The sequence below is a fragment of the Callithrix jacchus genome, chromosome 20 (genome assembly GCF_049354715.1).
Source record: "Callithrix jacchus isolate 240 chromosome 20, calJac240_pri, whole genome shotgun sequence".
In the NCBI taxonomy this organism is placed as follows: Eukaryota; Metazoa; Chordata; class Mammalia; order Primates; family Cebidae; genus Callithrix; species Callithrix jacchus.
In genome coordinates, this window is record NC_133521.1 from 39,397,438 (window position 1) to 39,414,916 (window position 17,479).

The 17,479-nt window shown below is 47.5% G+C and overlaps 1 protein-coding gene across 2 annotated transcripts in view; it reads left to right on the plus strand.

Annotated features, from left to right (window-relative positions):
* PLCG2 (phospholipase C gamma 2) overlaps positions 1–17,479 on the plus strand; it is a 181,378-nt gene that overhangs the window by 76,257 nt on the left and 87,642 nt on the right. For both annotated transcript variants that reach the window (XM_035282778.3, XM_078357838.1), the window contains 4 exons: positions 3,429–3,522; positions 4,271–4,318; positions 13,324–13,408; positions 14,941–15,024. In XM_035282778.3, coding sequence (XP_035138669.1) covers positions 3,429–3,522; positions 4,271–4,318; positions 13,324–13,408; positions 14,941–15,024 — 311 coding nt within the window. The remainder of the gene's footprint in view (positions 1–3,428; positions 3,523–4,270; positions 4,319–13,323; positions 13,409–14,940; positions 15,025–17,479) is intronic.

The window sequence follows — 17,479 nt, forward strand, 5'->3', positions numbered from 1 at the left end:
CTTTGGGGACAAATAACTTACTAATTTCTCGTTCATTCTTTTACCACACCTCTTCTGAGCCTATACTTGGTGTTAGGTTGTGTACACATCAGTGGGCTAGGAAGATGAATGGGACCTGGTGCTGCCTTTAAGAAGCTCTCAGTCAGGCTGGGTGTGGTGGATCATGCCTGTAATCCCAGCACTATGGGAGGCTGAGGTGGGCGGATCACCTGAGGTCAGGAGTTCGAGACCAGCCCAGCCAACATGGGGAAACCCGGTCTCTACTAAAAATACAAAAATTATCTGGGCATGTTGGTGGGCACCTATAATCTCAGCTACTCAGGAGGCTGAGGTAGGAGAATCGCTTGAACCCAGGAGGTGGAGGTTGCAGTGAACTGAGATTGTGCCATTGCACTCCAGCCTGGGCAACAAGAGCAAAACTCTATCCCCCCCACCCCAAAAAAAAGACCAACAAAACCAAAAACCAAAAACCAAAAAGAAGCTCTCAGCCTACTTGGGGAGATGGATATGTGGGCCAGAAACTACCATGCACTGGGATGACCTAGTGCAAGCATGATACAGCGTGCTGTGAATGTTTAATTCCAGGGAAGGCTTGGCAGAGAAGGTGACCTGTACACTGGGTTTTGAGGCTTCAGTAGGAGTTTGGAGGAAAGGGAGAGAGGGTGCTCCAGGCAATGGCTGTGGCCTGCACCAGGTCTTAGAAGAGGGAAGTAGCACATTGGATGTGGGAAATGAGGAGCAAATGTCTGATTGATGATATGGAGGAGGTTGGTAGAGATGAGGCAGGAGCACAAGGTCTGTCACCATGAAGCTTCACACCTCTGTCTCCATAGCCCCACTGGCAGGCTGAGCCCTGATCCTCTATTCTTATGTTGGTCAGGAGACCAGAAGAGCCTGGGGCTTGGAGGCCAGAATGCGAACTCTGATACATGTCCTACTCTGGGTCCCTCTTGTGGAACCCTATATTCAAGGTCAGCACAGTGATGGTCGAGATTTTGATTCACATGCCATCTTCTCACTTACTGGCTATGAGATGAACTCTTAGCCCTTTGGAGCTTCACCTCCCTCCGCATCTGTGTGGGAAGATGAGAGCAGCAGTCTCTGCCTGGGGGGTGTATGAACTAAGAAAGTACCTGGTGCTTAGGAGAGGCTCCATAGTTCCATGAGGTGTTCGTGCGGTTACCTTCATTTTACAGATTAGATAAGGCAGAGTAGGGTGAAGTAACCTGCTGAATGTCTCCCGGCCCTGAAGTGACACAGTGGGACTTGAGCTATGATCTTCCTTTTGCCAGATGCCAAGGTCTTAACCACTCCTCAGTGCTGCTTATCAGCAAGGGTAATAGCTTGGTGATTAGCAAGCCATATTCTTTGCCCTATGCCATCTTGATTAGAAGCAGGGGAGGCCAGGTGCGGTGGCTCACGCTTGTAAACCCAGCACTTTGGGAGGCCGAGGCGGGTGGATTATGAGGTCAACAGATTGAGACCATCCTGGTCAACATGGTGAAACCCCGTCTCTACTAAAAATACAAAAATTAGGTGGGCATGGTGGCGCGTGCCTGTAATCCCAGCTACTCAGGAGGCTGAGGCAGGAGAATTGCCTGAACCCAGGAGGTGGAGGTTGCGGTGAGCTGAGATTGCGCCATTGCACTCCAGCCTGGGTAACAACAGCAAAACTCCGTCTCCAAAAAAAAAAAAAAAAAAAAGAAGCAGCAGCAGCAGCAGGGGAAATGCTGACAGGTGCTTAGGGTTGTGGTGTGGATTATCCCAGTTCCTGCATCTTATTAATTAGAATAGGGTTAAAAGCTACCATTCCTTAATAAAACAAAAAGCTTAATCCCTAAGCCAGAGGTACTCATCCAAGGGAAGCTGAATGTTGCCCTCCCACGATGTCCATGTCCTAATTCTGGGAACTTGTGAATGTACTAAGCTCTATGAAAAAGGAGATTCTGCAGGTGGTTAAGTTGAAGGTGTTGAGGTGGGAAATATCCTGGACTTCCTGGGTGTGCAGTGGAATCACAAGGGTTCTTATAAGACGGACATGGGAAGTAAGCCTCAGAGAAGGAGTTGTGAGGATGAAAGCAAGGGTCAGAAGATGAGAGGCCACGAGCTAAGGAATGCAGGCAGCCTCCATAAGCTGGGAAAGGTCAGGGAATGGATTCTTTCCAAGAGCTTTCAGAAGGAGTCCAGAAGGATTACACACAACCAGCCTGTTTTAGACTTCTTGCCTCTCTAACGGTATGAAAATAAATTTGTATTACTTTAAGCCACTAAGTTTGTGGTCATTGGTTACAGCAGCAGAGGAAACTGATAGCTCACCCTCCGATACACTTTGGCACTGCCTGGGTGTTTCTACCTATTGTCTTCCTCATCCCTCTCTTCTGGTTTAATCGCTTTAGGGTGGGACCTAAGTATTAGGGTTTCGAAAAGTACTCAAGCGATTCTCCTGAGCAGCTGGGGTTGAGTAACTCTGCTCTGGAGTTGGACACCTGGGTTTGAATTCCTCAGCTTTTTCATTACTGGAGTCAGTGTGCTGCCAGGGTAAGATAATGGATTCTTGTTTAAAATTCTGTGTCTTGCCATGTCTTAGTGTGCTCTGCTCCTATAACAAAATGGATAGACTAGGGGTCTTAAACAACATGCATTTATTTTCTCACAGTTCTGGGGGCTGGGAAGTCCAAAATCAAGATGCTGCATGATTGAGTTCTGGTGAGAGTTCTTTTGCTGACTTGCAGACAGCTGCCTTCTTGCTGTGTGCTCGCATGGCTTTTCCTCAGTGTGGGCTAGACAGAGAGGAAGCTCTGGTCTCTCTTTCTCTTCTCTAGAAGGGCACTAATTCCTTCATGGAGGCCCCACCCTCATTAATTCATCTAGACTTAAGTACCTCACAAAGGCTCTACCTCAGGAGTTAGGGATTCAACATATGAATTCTGAAGGAATGCAAACACTCAGTGTCTGATGGCTGCTAGGAGCGATGTGCCCTTGGACACATCCCTGAAGCTGTCTTAGGTTTAGTGGTTTCTCCATGTGTTAAATGGGAATATAGTAGCTCTTCCCTTGTGGGATCAATATAGGAAAACCACTTAGAACAGTATCTAGCAGATGTATAGTTAGTGCTCAAATGTTGTTAATGATATGATAGTGATATTTCCCACCACTCCTCTGTTCTTAGCTGATTCCCTCTGGCACAGGAAATAACCCACTTGTCACCCCTGTGGTACAAAGCTCATCCTGAATGTGTGGCTGCATCTCAGACAAAGGGCCAGTCCTAGAGCCATGAAGGTGTGAAGGGGATGCTTTCTTTGCCTCCTGCAAAACTGGAAACTGGCATAGGTTTCTCCCATCTTTGTGATCTGTATGGGACTGGGCTTTCTAGGCAGGTGTCTTCCCAGGAATTAACACAGCATTTCTGTTTGCTTTCTCCACTCCAGCTGACTCTAAAGAGGATGCAGTTAACTGGCTCTCTGGCTTGAAAATCTTACACCAAGAAGTGATGAATGCATCCACACCCACCATTATCGAGAGGTAGTTGGCTTTTGCCTTTATTTCCATAGTCACTGATTCCTGTATTCTGCTGCCTTTAGCCAACATGGGCTACAGGAAAAAAAATGAAGGGACGTTGCCTTTTTAAGACTCATTGAGTGTCTTGTATGCAGTGGGTGCCCAGTAGTGGTGTGAGCTCCATAGTGTTTCAAATTAGAGCGTTTCCCTGTGCTAGTTTTTAGCCTTGGCCTATTGGGGTGACTGGTGCATTGAGCTTGAGGTAGAAATATTCCCGGGGTATGTGTTGGGGGAAAACAGGGCTTCCTTCTTAAAGGATTTAATGAGAGATTAAGTGGACTGATCAGAGGACAGACACCAGGTCTGGGATTTCCACCTATCACTCCCTCCTGGGTTGACGAAGACCTCAAGACTGTCTCTTCCGTGTTGTGGGAGTCTGGATGGGCACTGGGTGTGAGTTATTTTCCTTCCAGTGAACCAAAGTCCTCTACTTGGCACTGTTTTTCTTTCCAGCTTTTTGGGAATTAATGACTATCATCAGAAGGAACAGTCAATGTAAAGAAGTCTGGCCTTTGGAGTTGAAATCTTGGCTTAGATGGGCCTTTCTACTACTAGGAGAACACTGTTTCCCAGCCTGCCCTTGTTAGAAAGTTGGAAAACCCCTCCTTTCCGTTCCAGTTTCTTTCATGAGAATCCCATAGGACTCACTTAGACTTGCACTATTTTCTAATTTTCTCTTTCTCTCTTTCTTTCGTCTCAAATTTCTTTCCAGTTGGCTGAGAAAGCAGATATATTCTGTGGATCAAACCAGAAGAAACAGGTAAGAGTCATTCACATTTTCTTCCAATCACTTTGGATTTCCATTTTCATTCTTTCTTTAAACCTCCTAAGCAGGTGGGAACATGACTTGTGGTGGGCAAGGTCTTCACCGTGTCCAGGGTGATCTGCGGATGTCATGTTGGGTCCTGAGGTTGATGATGACGAAAATCCTCCTCCTTGTGGGAGCCTCTATTCCAGTGGAAAATTCGAGTCCAGCCTCAGAGATGATCTCTGCCATGGGGCATTCAGACCTTGGCATAAATATTTGAGTACCTTTAATATCCTGGCAATACAGCAGTAAATATAATCCTGATGGCAGCAGCGCATACTTTGTGGCAGGAGAGAGATCGACCATGAAGTAAACTGGGTGGTTTCTAAGGGCTGGTAGAGATGTGTCGGGTGATGCGATAAAATGTATTCAGTTTACTTAATTTTTTCACTTCAAAGTACCTCTCGGAGAAGCTCCCTATTAGTCTGGCACAAAACTCTATGCCAGACTATTATTATTATTACTTAGAGACAGGGTCTCTCTCTGTTGCCCAGACTTGAGCGCAGTGGTACAGTCATAGCTCGCTGAAGCCACAAGCTCCTGGGCTCAGACCATCCTCCTGCCCCAGCCTCCTGAGTAGCTGGGAACTACAGGTGTGTGTCACCATGCCTGGCTTGTTTATTATTACTGTTTTGCAGAAGTGAGGTCTTACTGAGACATGTTTTTTTAAAGCAAATGTGGTTTTGTTTTTTCCTTAGATTAATGCGTTGTCAGAAATTATTTCCTTATTGTTGGACAGAGAGTTGCTCCCAATCCTTTATTATTTTTGTGAATAATGCTGTTACGGAAACCTTTAGGTCTATCTTTGGGTAAACTCATGTGAGGTGGCTGTGGGTAGGATAAATTTTCAGAAGTGAATACCAGCAGCACAGTGTTTGCTGATCTGGTAGTTTGATGGCTAGAGGTAGCAATTTGTATAATGTTTCTCCCAGTGGTGCAGGAGGACGCCCATTTCCTCATGGTTCATTAGCCCATTGTACTTTGTTCTTCTGCAACCGAGGCAACCGAGTGTTTTTGTTTAAATTTGCATTTCTTTATGGGTGAAGTTGAGCATTTAAAATTATTTTTTTGAGGTATGATTCAATTCTTATTAACAATGATAAAAACTCCCATTTATTGAACACCCATGTATTTGGCACGCCAGGCACCGCACTGAGCACTTTAGAGTCACTGTCTCGTGTTAGCCTCACGAGACCTTATTTTTGTTTGTTTGTTTGTTTGAGGCAGAGTCTCGCTCTGTCACCCAGGCTGGAGTGCAGTGGCATGATCTCGACTCACTGCCACATCTGCCTCCTGGGTTCAAGTGATTCTCCTGCTTTAGCCTCCTGAGTGTCCAGGATTACAGGTGTGTGGCACCACGCCCAGCTAATTTTTTAGTAGAGGCAGGGTTTCACCATGTCAGTCAGGCTGGTCTCCAACTCCTGACCTTGTGATCCACCTGCCTCAGCCTCTGAAAGTGCTGGGATTACGAGTGTGAGCCACCACGCCTGGCCAAGAGACCTTGGTAAAATACTCCTCTCTCTCATTCTTGGTTTAGGTATGTCATTATCCTATGTGGATATACCATTACTCTATCTAGATAAGTCATTATCTTAGTTAATATCCAATAACAAAGCTCTACTAGCTCTCCATTTTGTTCCTGAAAATCTTTTTATCTTGAAGGTGACTTCGTGTCTGGTCAATGTCCTCTGTTACTTGTCGACTTCAGGGTTTGGGTGCGCTTCCCCAGTCTCTTCACATGCCCAGTGGGAGGATTTGGAACTCTTAACCAGGAAGTGGTTAAAAGTCAGGTAATGTCAGGTCAACCAGTAGCTCACTCCATGTTTTTCTGTCCACCTGCCTTTCTCTCCCTCCTCTTCCTCTCATCCATCATGCCCTGCCTGCTCCCTGCCATGCTGGGCCACCCTCTAGTGTTACTGAGGTGGATCAAATAAGGTCCTTATGTTGGAAGATTTGGTACATATTGGTCTCTGTCAGCCTTGGAGGTGATGTCCTTTCTGAGTTTTCTTTTCCATGGCTTATGGTGATTCATAGTTGAGATTGGCACGGGGATGAGAGAGGGATCCACCCCCAGTGCCTCTCTCCACACAGTTCTGCTACGGGGAGGTCAATCTGCTCCTGAAGTCTGCTCTTCTCTTCATCTGTGAGGTCAAGAAATGGATACCCCCTCTTGCTCAGGAGGAATCTGGCAGGTCTTGCATAGAGTGCCATCTTCCCATCGGCTGGTCCAGGACCCTCTGCAGAGAGAACCTTTCCTGTTTCTGGACTGAGTTCATCCCTGCTTGCTCACAGGCTTCCTCTCCTCCACCTCCCTCCCAGGGGGCAGAGCCCTGCTGTCTGTCAACATGTGGAAAATCCCACCTTTCCTGTGGTTCTGGGAAGCCTGGAGGGAGCTTTGCAAAATGAACTTTGACCAAGGTGCCAATGAAAGAGCAACCAGCTTCTGGTCTGCCAATTTCCCTCCCTTTCCTGTCACCCACGAGACTAATCATGTTTCCTGAAGGAAAACAAAGGAGCCACAGAAGCAGAGGAAAGGCTGAAGGCGAGAGGGGCAGGCACTGAGTTGGCCCAGCCTGGGCAATGGGCGAGCCTCGGGTGTTTTGCTTGGCCTGAGCACCCTCTTTCATTTGTCAACTTTTCTAGAGGCAAATGGTAGCAACTGGAATTTGTTTACAGCTCGCTTGAAGCTGTCGCCGTAATAAGCACTTTACATCCTTAGGATATGCTCTTGGCTGATGGGCAAGCTAGGTGCTCTTGGGCCCATTTTCTTTTTCTGTTTTTTGAGACAGAGTCTCGCTGTCTCCCAGGCTGGAGTGCAATGGGACGATCTGGGCTCACCGCAACCTCCGCCTCCTGGGTTCCAGCGATTTTCCTTCCTCAGCCTCCTGAGTAGCTGGGATTACAGGTGTGCGCCACTATGCCTGGCTAATTTTTTTGTATTTTTAGTAGGGATGGGGTTTCACCATGTTGGTTAGGCTGGTCGTAAACTCCTGACCTTGTGATCTGCCCACCTCAGCCTCCCAACATGCTGGGATTATAGGCGTGAACCACTGTGCCCGGCCTCACACCATTTCTGTGTGAGGACACTAAGGCCCAGAGAGGCTAAGTGACTTGACTAGAGCTGCCCAGATTGTCAGGGGTGGCCCCAGGGTTTGTAGACTCACCATCCCCACTGTTTTTGCTTTTCCTTTTTTAAAAAAATGTGCTGAGCATAGTGGCTGACACCTGTAATCCCAGCCCTTTGGGAAGCCAAGGCGGACGGATCGCTTGGGCCTAGGAGTTGGAGACCAGCCTGGGCGACATGGCAAAACCCATCTACAAAAAGTACAGAAAACTTAGCTGGGTGTAGTGATGCACGTTTGTAGTCCTGCTACTTGAAAGGCTGAGGTGGGAGGATCATCTGTACCCAGGGAGGTCCAGGCTGCTGTGAGCCATGATTGTGCCTCTGAGCTCCAGACTGGGCAACAGAGTGAGACCCCATCTCAAAAAAACAAAAACAACAAAATGAAAAAAAAAAATTGTGCTGTTGAGAGCTGGGGAAAATGTAGAAAACTTCCCTCCCCCACTCTGACCAATCACCTTATGATGAAAAAAAATTAAAAACAAATGTTAAAATTTGTTTTGTGGTTACAACACTAAAACATAGAACAACACTGATTTTTTTTTTTTAAGGCGGAGTTTTTCGCCCAGGCTGGAATGCAGTGGAGCCATGTTGGCTCACTGCAACCACCACCTCCCAGATTCAAGTGATTCTCCTGCCTCAGCCTCCCAAGTAGTTGGGATTACAGGCATGCACCCCCATGCCCAGCTAATTTTTAAAATATTTTTAGTAGAGATGGGGTTTCACCATGTTGGTCAGGCTGGTCTTGAACTCCTGGTCTCAGGTGATCTGCCTGTTTCAGCCTCCCAAAGTATTGGGATTACAGGGGTGAGCCATTGCGCCTGGCCACAACATTGATCATTTTAGCCATTCTTAGATATGTAGTTCTGTGGAATGAAGTATATCACATGGGCCTGCCACTGTCACCACCATCCATCTCTAGAACATTTTCATCATCTCAAATTGAGGCTCTGCAGCCATTAAGCAGGGACTCCCCATTGCTTCTGCCTTCAGCCTCTGGAACCACCATTCTACTCTCTGTCTCTCTGAATTTGATTGCTCCGGGTGTAGCAGGAGCGGCCGAGGGAAATGAATCTCTCGGACAGCCAGTATAGGAGGAAGAAGTTTATTCGGCCGGGAGCAAGGTGGCATAGTTGCCTAACAGCCAAGCTCCCCTAACAAAGGAAGGTTGCTTCTTTATATAGGCTTATACTGTAGATGTTACACATGGAAGAATCTTAGGTTTATAGCTTAACATATGAAAAGGGTCTCGGTTTACAGTCTCAGGAATTAGATATGAAAAGGGCTTTGGTTTACAGTCTTAGGAATGAAAAGGGGAAGTTTACAGTCTTAGGAAAAAGGGGAAGTTGATCTGAGATGTCTAGGTCTCCCTCTTCACAGGTACTTCATCTAAGCAGAATAATACAACATTCACCCTTTTGTATCTGGCTTATTTCACTGAGTGTAATGTCTCTAAGGTTCATCTGTGTTGTGGCATGTGTTAGCGTCTTCTTCCTCTTTAAGGCTGAATAACAGTCCCTTGTACAGCTAGACCACACTTTGTTTATCCATTTGTCCATTGATGGACACTTGAGTTGCTTCCACCCCTTGGCAATTGTGAATAGCGCTGCTGTGAGCATGGATATACAGATCTGTTTGAGTCTCTGCTTTACATTCCTTTGTGTATATATCCAGAAGCTGAACTGCTGGATCAAATGGTAATTCTCTTTATTTTGCAGAACTGCCATGCTGTCTTCTCCAGCAGTTACACCTTCTCACAGCAATGCACGGGTTTCTCTTTTCTTCATCTCCTCAGCAACACTTACTTCCTTTCCCTCCTCTGCCCTTGCCCTCAGCATATAACATTGAATTTGGATAAGCAGAAGGTACACTTCCCCTTTTCCTTGAGCCCTGAGGCAGGGACAGAGGAAATACTCTACAGGGAGGTGGCAAAGGGTGAGGGGGTTGCAGATGGAAGGCAGGTGGGTGGGTCCATTTATCTCCTTCAATATGAACGCAAATAGGCTTCTAATTTGAGGATCCAGAATATGAGAGTCACCCGGGGAGCTTTAGCAGAGCCGCAGCAGTAGGGAATCTGATTTTGCTGTCCTGGGCATGGCCTCTGGCATTGGAAATTTTTTAAGATTCTACTATGAAGCTGGGGTTGAAGATTAGGGCCATCTAGAGAGCAGTTTTCAAACTTGAGCATGCATGGGAATCGCCTGGAGGACGTGTGAAAGTGGAGACTGCTGGGCTCCACCTCAGTTGCTGATTGTTGGTAGTGGGTAGGGCTCGAAAATTTGCATTTCAATGAATCCCCAGCTGGTCTGGGAGCTGCTTAGAGAAGCAGACCTCTGGGGCTGCGCTGTCCAGCAGGGGTACCCCTCACCACAGATGGCCATTTCAACGAAATAAAATAAAATAAAATAAAAAACTTAGCTCCTCAGTGGAACTAGCTGCATCTGAGGAGCTCAGCAACGCCGTGTGGCTAGTGTCTAGTGCCCCGGACAGCACAGACACATCCGTCATTGTCGAAAGTTGTGTCGGAAGGTGCCGACGCTTGAATCTCATCCCTCACACTGACTGGTTGTGTGAATTGGGGCAAATGATTTAATTTCTCTGGGCCTCAGTTTCCTCATGTGTAAAAGATAAATTAATAGTCCCCACTTCCCAGGGCAGATGTGAGGGCTCAGGAGTTAACGTGTGAAGTGTGTGTGCACCGTGCCTGGCTCATGGCAAGCACTTGACAGATGTTTCTTATTGCCATTGTTCCTGCGAAAGAGCTGGGGAGGTGCTGGCCCAGCCTCAGCGTGGCTGGTAAGTGTGACGGGGCTGCTGTCATTAGCTCGTGATGGCTGCCTGGGTGCAGAGTTGAAGGACCCGGTGAACTTCTCCAGCTGAGCAGGGAGGATGCTGTGATTGTTCAGTGCTGTGGGCCATGGAAGAGGGAGGGGCTGTTGGTGATCCATTCAGGGAATAGTTGCCTTCCTTCCCCAGAGGGATTGCCTTGGTTTCTAACCTGCAGCCCTAGGTTGAGCCCCCAGGAAACATGATCTGAGATGTAGGTTTGTGTTCAGGAGGCATACTGGGGACCACATGGGAGGTCATCACCCGGGGCGAGGGAGGGCAGCTGGAACAGGCAGTGGGAGAGTCATGGCCTCTGGAGCTGTCCTAAATTGAGACCAGAGGGCCAGGCCTTCGTTCCCATGTGTGGACCAGATGTCAGCGCCGGCTGCCTTGGAAGGGGCTTTGACCTGGTTGAGGCACTCTCTCTAGGGCATGGCAGGTCGCAGAGAGGTGAAGCTGAGCTCTTGGCTTCCTCCCTCCAGTGCTGAGGGCTCAGCCTCCTGGTGCTGGTTTGGGTGGTGCCCTGCAGCAGGACACCCACACACCCAGAGGTGGGAGTGAGGGAAGAGCTAACTTAGTGGGGAATTGGGTGAGGCAGTCTTGGCACTAAGAGCCCAAAGAAGCTCTCAGGCTTCAAACCTGAGCGTGCATGGAAATCCCCTGGAGGACGTGTGAAAGTGGAGGCTGCTGTTTATGGTGTGTGCACTATAAGGGGAGGCCTTTGGACCAGGTGGGCTCCCATGTCTCAGTGCTTGGATGCTCGTGCCCCTCGTTCCTGGGTTTGGTCCACTGGTTCCTGATCTCATGGCCCTGGTTCCTGGGTTTGGTGCTCTGGCTCCCAGGCCCCTCAGTCTCTCTGTTCCTCGACATGGGATGGTTTCTTTGACCTGCTGCTACCTGGGCTCCTGGGGGACTCTGACCTGTCCCTTGCTCCCAGGATGAGCTCCACTGGGCCACCAGGGTGGTCTGGCTTTACTCTCCACGACTCCTCTCACCGGCAGCCCCCGTCCCCACTGCTCCTCCACCTCATCCTGCCCTGGCCAAGCTCTTCCTTGAACCATCCCCAGGGCTGAGGCAGAAAGGCTCTTGCAAGCCCCTGGAGCAAATTCCCTAGCTTGCTGGCTGCTCTGCCCAGCCAGCCCCAGCTGGCCTAGCAGGGGCTTTTTCCTGCCCTCAAGGTCTGTCTGTGAAAGCCATGGGTGCTGGCCCTGCAGTAGGGGTGCATGGGTGGGGAACATCTTGTTAGTTGAAGTCTCTGCTGTTAGAGAGGCCATTAGAACCAGAGGAAGAAGACTGCAGGTGGGGATACAGGATGGCCAGAGTCACACTGGACCTTCTCCAGGGCAGCGGCTGGGCAGTGACGTGCTCCTTCCTTCCGAAGACCACAGCAGAGGCTGGGAGGATGGTGCAAGGAGACTGGGCTGTTTTCTGCCGCGACCTGGGGCAAGCTTCCCTTCTTGACCACCCTGTCTCAGCACTGCTGAACACTTGGCTCCGGCCAGAAGGGTCTGGAGCTTCTGTTCTTGACTCACCCACCCCACTAACTTCACCTCTCCTTGTTGTGTGAGTCACTGGCTGGGAGGCAGTCAGGTGTGATTGTTGTGGGCAGACTGGGTTGGAGTTTGAGACCAGCCAAGATAAGGCACCAAAGTGATAGAAGCCTCAGTTTCCTCACTTGGAAGATAGAGATGATCAGGGTACCTGCCCTGTAAAATTGTTCAAGCATCCAACAGGTGAATATGCATATAAGGCACCACCTAGAACAACACCTGTCACCTGATACGCGCTGTTGAAGTTTCAGCTTTTGCTACCATTTTTATCGCTGCTGCTACTCCTTTTGTCTGGATGAGTTCCCCCTTGCTTTCCTCTTAAGCTGAACCTCACCATGTGGCTTCAGAGAAACACTCAAGCAGATTCCTGTGGCCGAGCACTGGGATTGGATTCAGATCCAGGCCCTGCTGCCTGCTGTCCAGTTCCAAGCCCTGTGTTGTGTATCCCCCCACCCCCATGACACACCACCCTTGCCTGTTCTGAGCTTCGGTGGGTGGTGGGGGGTTCAATCGTTTGCTTTGCCAAAGGTAGATCTGGTGAGCAATTAGGCAGCCTTAACAACTGGATGACTTCAGGGCAGCATGGCACACAGTAGGTGTTCATGCAGGGCTTGCTGCTTCCCGCTTTCCCTCTCTCGCCCTTAGTGACCTTGCCTTGCTCTGAACCCCAGTGGCATTAAGAGAAAGCTTTATTTTTCACTTACTTTTGGGATTGCCGGGGTCCCTGCTTACTCTATATCCCTCTGTCTCTTCACAGTGCCAGACTAGAATCAAGCTCAGCTGGGTCTTTCCCGGCGGGTTCTGCCAAGCCTGTTCTGTGGCTGTGGTTTCTCTGGGTGGCAGGTAGAGTCAGTAGGAGTCTTGTTCCTCCATTCATGTGTGTCACTAATTAGGTGACAAAGTGTTTGGCTCCCTGAAGAGTGTCATAGTTCTTCCTGCTGTTTACCCAAGCTTCACTGGGTTTCTTCACTTCAACGTTCAGAGCCCTGGGCAGAAATCACATCACGTCAACACCTACATTGGGCCTTTGGGATTTCTGTGGCATTTTGTGTTGAGATCATCTGGTCATCTGGCACCATTTTCTGCCCACACTGAATCTCCTGCAGGGCCTTTCTCCATGGCCATTCCTGAAGGGTAGAGACCAGCCCTCCTCATTGAGGCATCACCCTGTACTGGGAATCTCCAGTGTAGGGGCCACCTCATTGGGGCATCACTCTGCACTGTAAATTTCTATGTGACCCGTGTCCATGGATATCCTTGCAGGGTGGAGACCAGCCTTGCTCGTTGGAGTGACTCCCTCACCTTGACCCAGAGTCTTGTTCCTAATTAGTGCTGCGTAAACAACTGTTGACCAGGCTCTCTCTTAGAGGGCTGCCTGCTGTGGGAGCTGACGGGAGCAGCTAAATCCTCTGCTGTTGAAAATGCTCAAGGTGATGGAGCTGGGTCTCCCTCTTTTGCAGCATCAGCCTCCGAGAGTTGAAGACCATCTTGCCCCTGGTCAACTTCAAAGTGAGCAGTGCCAAGTTCCTTAAAGATAAGTTTGTGGTAAGTTTCATGGCTTGGCCTGGGAATTTTATGAATGCAGAGTGACTTAGCCTCTCTCATGAAGACGTGAGTTGCTTTTGGGTTCCTTAGAATAGTGCCCAAGAAAGTCCTTTGCCTCTAGAGTGCATCTTAGTCCAGACAGAGGGATCACAGACATATCTTAGGACCATATTCTCGATCCTGGCAGAGGGTGTAATCAATAAAGACCATATTTCCTGAGCTCCTGGACTTGCAACATCTGCCCCCAGACCTGTTTTCCACTAGTCCAGCTCTCCCTATTTCACTGACCATACTGCAGCCCATTTTTTTCCCTACTGAAATGAATGCATGTATGTCTTTTGGAAAATATTATTAAACATTCCTTGTGTAGGGTACCAGGACTGTGGCATTTTGTGTGGAAGTCCTGGTAGTGTAGCTGTTAGAATTGGCTCTTTCTTCTTCTTCTGTTTCTCCAACCATCATCCTTCTCAACATCATTTAATTTATGTTGTATAATCAAGTTATTGGTGGGGCTGGGGAATAAAGCCACTCCATGAGTGAAGGGCTATAGTAGAGCAGGGGAAGCAGGGATGGAGACAATGGGTACCATCTTTTGCCTACAGGGAAATACTGATTCTTCTTAGGAAATGAGCAACCCTCCATCCCAGCAGCCCCAGGTGGAGGACTCCAGCGCCCATTGTCAATATCAGCTCCATCACGAGGTTCCTCAGCTGAAAAAGCTCATTTCATTTTTGTACTAATGAGCTCCTGGAAGAATTGTCCCATTTTATTGCTTATCAAGCATCCTTTAACCTGCCCTGGGAATTCCAGATTAATCCAAGAACAGAAAGAGAAGAGTAGGTCAGAAGAGGAGAGAGAAACATTTACCACTGATAGCTACACAGTCGGTGTTTAATTCTTTATCAAGTATTTATCGAACCAGGTATTTTGCAGAGGTATCTTTTTCACTTTCAGGGAAGCTCTAAGAGTGTAGTGGTGGTTCTCCTATTTTACAGGCAAAGAAAACTGAGGGTCTAAAAGGGTCAAGGAAATTGCCCAACGCCATAAAGCAATTGATTGGAGTGGAGCTCTGCCTGACTCCAAATGACCTATACGTACATACTGTACAAACACGTCTGAAGTTGGAAGTCCAAAGAGAGTGTTTTCTGTCCAAAAAAGGAGGAGTTATGTATTATGTCTCTTGAAAACCTAACTGACACTCTTTCCTTTTGGGGCTCAAAGGAGGGTCTTACTTAGTAGGGGTCCCTGTGAGTATGTTTTCACAGGTTGGGGAATTAGCAAACACGTGAAGGGTTTTGATTTAGAAGGAATGCAAGTTTGAGTTTTGCCAATGTTCTAGGAAAGTCGTGTGGAATAGCATGGCGTTTTCCTTCCAAAAGCCGTGACCCTGAAACAGTGTGGTCATAGCGCTCTCTTCAGCATACCCATAAAATAGCATGCAATTTGTGAGAAACCATTACTCTGTAAATCGCATGGAGCCATTCTTACGGTGGACATCAAAAATCATGTGGTCACTTTTTTCCTATTTACAGGAAATAGGAGCACACAAAGATGAGCTCAGCTTTGAACAGTTCCATCTCTTCTATAAAAAACTTATGTTTGAACAGCAAAAATCGGTAAGATGATTCTTGAGCGAGTGATCAAATGATGTATCTGTTTTCCAAGTCTGCCATGTTCCTAAGAAACCCACAGGAAGTGTTTAATCTCCCTTTTAGTCAAGGAAATATAGATGAGAATGATAAACGCATGCCACTTTCATCTGTTAGATTGGCAGAAATCTTCAACTGTGGCAGAGCTGTGGGTAAAATGTAGAGAAATGGTGTTTCTGTGCCTTCCTGGTGGAAATATGAATGGCTCTAGGTTTGATTGGAATTTGCTCTGAGTCTATTAAAAACAAGTGCAACTCACTCTACTGCATTCTTTCATTCTGAAAGGAAATTTAGCAAACGGCTATTATTATTAATAGCCATCTCCACATTGAGGAGTTACGTATATGTTTTTTCTTTTTACACTTTTTTTTTTTTTTTTTTGAGACAGAGTCTCACTATCTTGCCCAGGCTAGAGTGCAGTGGCGTGATCCCAGTCCATTGCAACCTTTGCCTCCTGGCTTCAAGTGATTCTCATGCCTTAGCCTCCCAAGTAGCTGGGATTACAGATGCACACCACCAAGCCTGGCTAATTTTGTAGTTTTGCCACGTTGGCCAGACTGGTCTTGAACTTCTAACCTCAAGTGATCTGCCCACATCTGTCTCCCAAAGTGCTGGGATTACAGGCATGAGCAACTGTGCCCATTCCTTTTATACTTTTTTTATGAGGACATATTTTTTGGTTAAAGTAATAGATTATTTAAAAATTAAGATGTGTGTTCACTTTGACCTGATAGTAGCATCTTGGAGACTCTGTTTTATGGAAAGGAAAACATTGGGGACTTAGAATATATTATTGGATTATTTATGGGAGCATTACTTATGCTGGCAAAATACCTGGGCATCATCTGAATGTCTCTCAGTGGAAGAAGCGCTGGGGAAATTATGGTCTGTCCGTACTATGTGACATTATGCAGCAGATTAAGAAGCATGTGTTGGCCGGGTGCGGTAGCTCAAGCCTGGAATCCCAGCACTTTGGGAGGCCGAGGCGGGTGGATCACAAGGTTAAGAGATCAAGACCATCCTGGTCAACATGGTGAAACCCCGTCTCTACTAAAAATACAAAAAATTAGCTGGGCATGGTGGTGCGTTCCTGTAATCCCAGCAACTCAGGAGGCTGAGGCAGGAGAATTGCCTGAACCCCGGAGGCAGAGGTTGCGGTGAGCCAAGATCGCGCCATCGCACTCCAGCCTGGGTAACAAGAGCGAAACTCCATCTCAAAAAAAAAAAAAAAAAAAAAAAAAAAAGCAGCATGCATCAGTTCTCTTTCTGTGAATCTGAGATGATATTGACATTTTGTGAGGAAAGCCAGCAGCAGATTTACGTGAGGAGTTAGGTCTGCTATTTTGTTAAAAATACATACAATACAGGCCAGGTGTAGTGGCTCACGCCTGTAATCCCAGCACTTTGGGAGGCCAAGGTGGGTGAATCATTTGAGGTCAGGAGTTTGAGACCAGCCTGGCCAACATGGCAAAACCCGGTCTCTACTAAAAACACAAAAATTAGCCAGGCATAGTGGTGGGCACCTGTAATCCCAGTTATTTGGAGGCTAAGGCAGGAGAACCACTTGAACCTGGGAGACTGAGGTTGCAGTGAACTGAGATTGTGCCACTGCACTCCAGCCTGGGCAACAAAGTGAGACTCTGTCTCAAACATAAAACAAAAACATGGAATGCAATAATCCTCCTTTTGCACATGTGTTTATGAGCAGGGAGGAAGGTATGGAAGAAAACACACCTCACATTTAGTGTTGATTTTGTGTATGTGCTGAAGGGGTTGGGAAGATGGGGAGAAAGGATAATTACCTTTTCTTTACACAGCGCATTTTCTCTGATATGTTCCAGGCAGAAAGGATAATTACCTTTTCTTTACACAGCACATTTTCTCCAATATGTTCCAAGTAACAAGTTACCTTTGCAATAAAAAAGTTCCATAGTGCATAAAGTTTTAAAATTGAGGCCATTCTGTGCAATGCATCAAGTCCAGTATGTGGTAGGGGCACACACTCAGCAAATAGGGGCTGCTGCTGTTACTGTGAGGAGAGGGCTTTGCAGGCTACAAAAGAGTTCCCAGGGAAAGCCGTGAGGGCACAGGGGGTAGTGGGACTTGGAGCCAGGTGGCTGCAGTGCCTCCACTTAGCTGCATGATCTTGGACAAGCCACTCACTCCTTCTAGCTTCAGTCTTCTCCTCTGTGCAAAGAGAGATTGGGAGTTGTGAATACAGGCACTTTTGAGTGATAAATATAAGTATTTCTAGAAGACAGTCATTAATTGCTTTCTGCGTGCAGGGCTTGGGGCCTGGGTGACCACTGGCTGTGGGACTTTGGATGTATCTGAGGTAGAGAAATGGGAGGGCCATTTCCTGTCTGCCTAGATTGGGGAAAAACACATTTCATAGAGTGGAACATTGAATTGCAATGTGTTC